At 42.8% G+C, this 7700-nt stretch overlaps 1 protein-coding gene across 3 annotated transcripts in view; it reads right to left on the reverse strand.

The window, feature by feature from the left end:
* Positions 1-4229, reverse strand: part of PLPP1 (phospholipid phosphatase 1) — a 103317-nt gene extending 99088 nt beyond the window's left edge. For all 3 annotated transcript variants that reach the window (XM_028119131.2, XM_088023310.1, XM_028119132.2), the window contains exon 1: positions 3758-4229. In XM_028119131.2, the coding sequence (XP_027974932.1) occupies positions 3758-3815 (58 nt within the window). In that variant the 5' untranslated portion in view covers positions 3816-4229. The remainder of the gene's footprint in view (positions 1-3757) is intronic.
* Positions 4230-7700: the final 3471 nt, after the last annotated feature.

A 7700-nucleotide genomic window follows, 5' to 3' on the forward strand; every position in this document is an offset into this window, starting at 1 on the left:
ATAAACAAACCATTTATTTATAATGGATCAGGTCTAAGACAACTCCCTTCTCTGTACACAAAGGGCACTTATTCCATACCTCCATTATTACGCTTATCATGATGTAAGATAACATGTTTGTTTGTTCTTCATTAGACCCTGATCTCCTTTAGGCCAAGGATTGCCTTACTCATCTTTGTAGCCCTAGCACCTAACATGGACCTGGCAGAATCAGCCTTCAATCCATGTGCACTGGATCAAACAGTGGACTCGGTGTCCACGAACTGGCAGCCGTATGCCATTGTGGATAAAATCTGGAATGACTCTCAGTAATTAAACACTAGTAAGTTTTATTCAGGACACCATTTAACACACTGGGCAAAAACACTGCTCCTTTCACAACAGCCTGCTATCACTCCCTATAGAGCAACTTTTCTTGTGTGCTCAGATGCTTATAGCCCACCTTTTCTACAACGATAGAACTCATCATCAAAACAGCCAGAGAAAGATGTCAAGACTATGCTCCATTTCAAATATATACCATCTCTCAAAATTCTGACTCTTTTTCCAAGAACTTACCACATCCACTGAAGGAACTAATCATTTGGGTATTATCACATGGAGGAAGTCATGTTTTACAGTGATAAAGATGACCAAGGGGTACAAATGTACATATACACACACACACGTTTAATGATCACTTCAACAGACATCACACTCCATAAAATTTTAAAGTAGTCATGTAACACAATCATGTAACATCATCATATTAAAATGGATACACTGTATGATGTTGGGGTGGTCATTAACAGAACCTGGAACATGTTCAGGTTGTAATTACGAATCACTTTCACATAACCCTGTACTTAAGAAGTGCTTAATCATCTTTTTGTTGGTGTAGTTAACTCTTACCTGCATATTCTCCACAGAAAAAGAAGAAAGTTAATTCCAAGTTGATAACCCCTAATTTTAGGCTGTCAATCTCCTGCTGTCAGTAAAGTGAATAAAAACCAAATTTAAAATAACACTTACACTCCAATAAAAAGGTGAATTTGCTCTCAAAATATATTGCCTTCCAAAACTCAGCATGAAAAAGTTTTATCTCCTCCCCCACTCTTCTCTTTCATTACTGTTTGTAATGGAGAATTGATATTGTTAAATCTAATGTCATCCTATATACCAAATTAAAGTCAGTACTTCATTTTCTATTTGGGAAAAGGGAATTCTGGGCCCATCATAAAAATCTTCTGAATTACTTTAAAAGAATTGTGAGTAATACAGTAACAGATAAAACATATTTCAAATAGATGAGGTATCTTTTTCTAAAACATACTTAATCCCTAAGTCCCCAAACAAGTTTTTCCAAAACCATCGAAGACATTTAAATCAAAAACACAATTTTATCTTTTTTTTAAAAGATTTTATTTATTTATTTGAGAGAGAGAGAATGAGAGACAGCACGAGAGGGAAGAGGGTCAGAGGGAGAAGCAGACTCCCCGCTGAGCAGGGAGCCCGATGTGGGACTCGATCCCGGGACTCCAGGATTATGACCTGAGCCGAAGGCAGTCGCTTAACCAACTGAGCTACCAAGGCGCCCCACAATTTTATCTTTTTGAGAACCATCATAAATCCTGCAACTGTCAGGTCAATGTAGCAATGCAGCAATAAAATTATTCTTACCTCTGTAGTAAATTATGTGCTATTTGCATCATGTTGAAAACACCGATAAGAAGAACTTATAATTTATAAAACTGTACTGCATACAGGTTTCTCCATTATAGATAAATTTTAAAACGTACAAACAAAATATAGGTCTACTTTATGACTTTGTGGTTATTAATATTAGCTTTAGCTACCTTAAAACAATATTAGGTTTCATTTGTCCTAGTACAGTGCTTGGCCCACAAAAAACTTGACATTTGTTTTCTAAATTAATAACTCTCACAAGGTAGGAGAACAGGAAGTTGACACATAATTCTAAGAGTGCAGCAATGACAGGGTACAATCCAATATATTAGAATTAGTAAAATTACTTCTGACCATTTCCCTCTCCCTTCTCTAAAATATAAATGAAGCTTAACAAAGCCCTACTGACAGTGAGTAGGAGTTAAAGTACATTTTAAAATTTTACATCTTACCAGAGGGGAGGTGGGAGGGGAAATGGGTGAAGCCGGTGAAGGGGATTAAGAGTACACTTATTTTGATGAGCACGGAGTCATATATAGAATTGTTGTCACTCTACTGCACACCTGAAACTAACATAACACTGTTTTCTAACTACATTGGAATTAAAAGACAAATCTAAAATTTAACATCTTTACCAAAGATAATCCTTTCATTGTAAATCAATAAAATTCCATACAGTTAATGTAGTTATTAGTCTGTCTTGACATCTGAAAGAATTCCTTGCGTTTCAATAGCGTCCCAAAACGTTTCGCTTTCCTAAACTTAACTCCAAAAATTCACTGCGGAGCTCTACAGGAAGTGTCCTGGTCAACAATAAAGATATTTCATAAATAACAAAAAGGGATTTTACCTCAAAGAAGAGGTAAAAGAATTTTTAAGAATTGAGCAAGATTGCAAGCGCCTAAGTGGTCAGGTATGAGGCAGAAAAGTGGAATACGAGATTCAAACCCGGAGAATTTCTTATCAGTGAAAAGCCATTATGCACACCTGCACCTAGGATTCTCAAGTTACAGATCCCCCAGCCAAAAAACTTGCCAGTACCATTACTTTACTTCCATACTTGACTAGGGCTACCCAAACCTCAATCAGATCTTCTACACATACATATATATATGTGTGTGTGTGTGTATATATATATATACACACACACACACAACGTTTAAATAGTTCGCAACATACTGCCTTACAAAATACATATTAAAAACGTGAAAGTTTCCTTCCAACGCCTATCCCTTATCCAGGTGACTTCAATTCTTTCTTGTCAAAAGAAAGAAGCAACTGGCAACCAGAAGCCCCAGAAATGAACTCTTCCATGAGGAAGACAACGCCAAAGCTGCTGCAGCCAAAGAATGCCTAGTGCTCCTTGTGGGCTGTCACTGGAGATGGAAAGCTACACCATGGCAAGGTCTGTACAGAGAAGGAAACAGGTCTGGAGCACGCGCGCGCGCACACACACCCAAACACACACACCCGAAAAGGCAAGCTGCTTCAGACCTATAGGCAGAAACCTGGCATCCTCACACCCACTTGCAACCTGACAATTTACAACCGGGTAACACCTTCTAATTAGGAACGTTCTAGCCTTTTAAAGATGAAAAATTAAACTGCTTCCCACAAGTAAGATAAATCTGGCACTGGCGCCTGTTACTGAGAATCCCCAGTGAATCAAACCTCCCGTGTCGCTACTGAACCTGACAAGCCAGTGACCGGGTTTCCCTACAGCAGAGAGGGGAGGAGCCCACCCCGCTCTGCTGGGAGTGGAACGGGAGACAGAGGACAGGAGCAAGGGACGGAGCGCAGAGGCGTGAACAGCGTCCAAGCAGAGCTGGGCTCAGCAGATCGGCGGGGACAGACAGAGGGGACCACGCGGGGGCCGGGGGTGCAGGCTGCAAAGCGGGATCCCCGGGCTGCGGAAGCCGCCCCCCGAGTCTCGCCCGGCAAAGGCACGCCCGTCAGGCGCACACACACCGCCCCCACGCCCGTCCGCAGCTCTCCGCGAGTCCCCTCCCAGAAGACACACGCCCGTACCCACCGGGACACCCCACCCCGGGCTCGCGCGCACACGCCCCTCGGGCCGGCGGCGCGTACGTACCCAGCAACACGCAGAGCACATCAAGGGCCACGTACGGCAGCCGCGTCTTGTCAAACATGGTCTCGGCCCCGGCGGCCCGACGCGGGCAGTAGATCAGGCACACAATTCACGACACCGGGCTACGGGGGTGGCGACGGCCCCAAGCTATGCCTCCTCTCGGCCGGAGAAGCGCCGCTGAGGGCAGACGAGGTCCGGGCGGCTGACGGCCAGCAATGGCGCCCGAGACCCCTGCCCTCGCAGCTCCCACACACCGAAACGCTCGCGTGCCAGCCGCGGCGGCTCCGTGATCTCGGGCCCTCCTCGGTAGGCCCTGGCCTGCCCCGGCGGTTCGCTGCCCGGATCCCGGCGCCCGCTCCCAGCAGGCGGGGCGTCGGAACTCGTGCTTTAAGGATGGGACCGGTAGGGAGGAGGAACATGGGCTCGGCCCCTCCCGCGGGACAGCGCGGGACCCGCCAGCGCGCGGCCTCGCTGGCTGAGGGGAGCGCGGCGAAGCCTAGGCGGCCAGTAATGGGGCGGCGGGGCGGGGCTGGGAACCCCAAGCCCGAGAGTTCTGGCCAATCAGCGCCGCCGGCTCCGCCCCGCCCGACCTGAGGAGCCCGCCTCTGAAGTGGGATGCACTGCGGTCTGGCAGACGTTGGGGGTGCCTCGGGTGCAAGGCAGGGGGCGTCGCTCCGACCCGCGTTCTTGCGGTGGTTGCAGGAGGACGTCTCGTTAGCCCTGGCCGGGGTTATTGATGCCGGGAGGGAGCGCTAGGTTCTGGACCTACGATCCCAGAGCGCCGGCTCTCTGCCAGCCATCCTCATCCATACGGTTTGGATACTAAAGAGGTCCGAGACAGGCAGTGACAAAGACTTGACCAAGCGTTACTTAGGCTGCAATGAGCCTTCTACTTGCTTAGGCTTCGACCTAGGCCTTGAAGTGTGGCCTGGCTGAACCCAGTATTAGTACGAATCCTGCTAAGTCATCCCGCTCCTTGATGTCTGATGCCTTTGATACGTGATCAAATTCGTTATTCGCCAGCTTTGGCCTGCCTTTCTGTTTCTTCATAGTAATTTTCCATCCACTGACCCCCTCACTCTGCTTGTTTGTTGGCTATAAATTCCCAGCTGTCTTTACTATATTCAAAATGAAGCACAATTTCTTTCTCCTATTGCAAAATTTTTGACCCCAAATAGCAGTAGTCTTCCTCACCATTTTAACGAGTGTCAATTATTTTTCTTTACCTGAAATGAGCAACCTTTTCATCCCTTGTTCTAGGAGGACCCTACCAGAGATTTAACAATCTCAGTTTCCTAATCTGTAAAATCAGGATGATAATCCCTGCTGTGTGTTGTGGTCAAAAAGTGGTGAAGCCTGGGGACAGCTGGGTGGCTCAGTCCGTTAACCATCTGACTCTTGATCCCAGCTCAGGTCTAGATCTGAGTCCTGAGTTCAAGCCCCACCTTGGGCTCCATGCTGGGCGTGGAGCTAGTTAAAAAAAAAAGTAAGTGGTGAAGCCTGGAAAAAAAATACCAAATTTTATAAAAGGTTAAAACGTCTATAAATGTTAACAACTGGTATGTTTTCTCCTTATTCACATCTTTTTTTTATTCATATCTTCTTATACAAGACGTAAGATGAAAATCAAAAACTGCTTACTACTTCTCAGACTTTTCCTGCCAGATGCCCCTAAAACTAATGGAGGGATAACATTTCCATTAAAGATTCTGAAGATAGAGCCCCAAGTTATACCCCACAAGCAAAAATGTATTTGAGGAAGCAGGTTTTTCTTTAAGAAGAATGTAAATTTTGGGTGCCTGGGTGGCTCAGATAGTTAAGCGTCTGCCTTCAAGTCAGGTTATGATCCCAAGGTCCTGGAATCAAGTCCCGTATCCGGCACCCTGCTCAGTGGGGAGTCTGCTTCTTCCTCTCTCCCTGCCTCTCCCCCTCCCTGCTTGTGCTTTCTCTCTCTCAAATGAATAAATAAAATCTTTTTAAAAAATGTAAATTTTGTATTTCACCTTTTGTTGGAATATCTTTTAAAAGTCTTAAACAATTTATAACTGAGAAAGATGTGCCATTGTTTATATGGCTTCCTTTACTTCCAGAGTTACAAGGCCCCCAGAGTACAAGGCCACAATAAATTGAAATTACTTGTGATATCTAAGTATTTGGTATTCATTCAAAAAATATTTATTGTGACTATGTGCTGGGCATAGTCTAGGGACAGTGCTTTATTTAAACAGCTTTTGAAATAAACATTTACTTTTAAAATGCCTTTTCAAAAGTAAACATTCAAAAAACCCTATTGATTAATGTTTTTTTTATTCACTCATTCATTCATTCAGCATTTGTTGAGTCCCTCAATATACATCAAACTCAGTGCACACTATAAAGACACTAAAATGAGCAAGAAAGGATCTCTGCCCTCTAGGAGCCTACTGCCCCATCAGGAAGACTGGTGTGTAATTAAATGAATATTGTGACAGAAGTGTATTGGCGTACAGTAGGCACACAAAGCAGGAGTGTTTTGCCTGGGAGCTCTGGAAACACCACATAGGGAGGTGATACATTGTTCTTTCCCATTCCTCTGCCAACACCAGAAGACATTTTCTTAGGTTAGAAGTAGGTAAAGAAAACAGTTAATATATTAACAGATTTTTTGCCCTTTGGAGGAGTTACAGATAATAGCTTTAAAAATAGATCGATAAAGCAAAGTCCATTAAAATGTATTAAGTCATATCCTGTTTTTAAAATGGGATCTGTAATTTGTGCAGATTACAAGCAATGAATAAGTCCTCCATTGAGGAGAGAATGACTAAGAAATGGTTAGTTTCGGATAGTTTGGGGTGGGAGTTTTTGTTTTTGGAGGTGGTGTTATTTGTTTTGATCTATTGTCATGATTGGATTCTGGTTTACTATTTGGAATTGACAATGAGTTAAATGACCTTGAAATGATAGTGAAAATAATGAAAAGGAAACCCTGATTGAATAATGTCACTGTTAACACCCCGTTGGGGATAGGTACTAGTGTGTCCCTTCAGTAGGCATGAAACCTCAGAGGTTTTATTTCCCCCCTAGAAACTTTCTTAAATGGTTGACAAAGTTCGTCCCTGGGCCTGCATGTTTCTTTCTATAATACAGGAATTAAACAAAAGCAAAGCAGAGTGGGTTTGGGAAGAGTAGTCCTGAAGACTCCCTCAAGGAGACAGAAACTAATCTTTTCTTTCAGTGCTAAGCATTTTTAAAAGGAGACTATAATCTTCCTCCTCCATTTCCACTTTCTCTTTAAATATTTCTGTATTCTCACTTCTGTCCCTACTCCTCTACTTGCACTGTTCTTTAACATAATATTATTAAGTCACCCTCTCTCTGTTCAAATAGTGCTTCTTGTCTCAACTACTTTATTTCACAAAGTTGCTGCAAGGTAGTAAGAATAAATTTGACTACAGTACTTGTGTTTGTATGTGCTTATGTTCTTTCTCTCCACCTGAACTGAAACAAATATAGTTTTTACTGTACTCAAATATCACTGTAAAACGAAAACAATTAAAAATGGAAATGTCTCAATCCCCAGAGCATGTGCCTCCCCCAAAAGTTTTAACAATATATCTTATAATCCTTTTAACCCTTCTTACCAAAGCTACTTTTTCTTGTTTCTTGTTATGTAATATTTGAAATATACATATATGAAATATAAATTATGAAGCATAATAATAAAATGAGCAACTATGAATCCACTACTCAATTTAATACCTAGACTATTGTAGTATCACTGAGTTTACCTGTGTGTCTATCCCATATCCCTCCTTCGGGAGAGGTAACCACTATCCGGAATTTTGTCTTTATCTTTTCCTTGCTTTGTTATTTCTCTGTAGAAAAACATATAACCATATATGTATATATCTCTAAAAATATATATTGTTTAACCTTCTTGTTTTTAGCTTTTAAAAACATTATGCAA

This window comes from Eumetopias jubatus, unplaced genomic scaffold (genome assembly GCF_037043125.1).
Source record: "Eumetopias jubatus isolate StellerSeaLion01/CBP00866 unplaced genomic scaffold, mEumJub1_p1.0 scaffold_5, whole genome shotgun sequence".
Classification (NCBI taxonomy): Eukaryota; Metazoa; Chordata; class Mammalia; order Carnivora; family Otariidae; genus Eumetopias; species Eumetopias jubatus.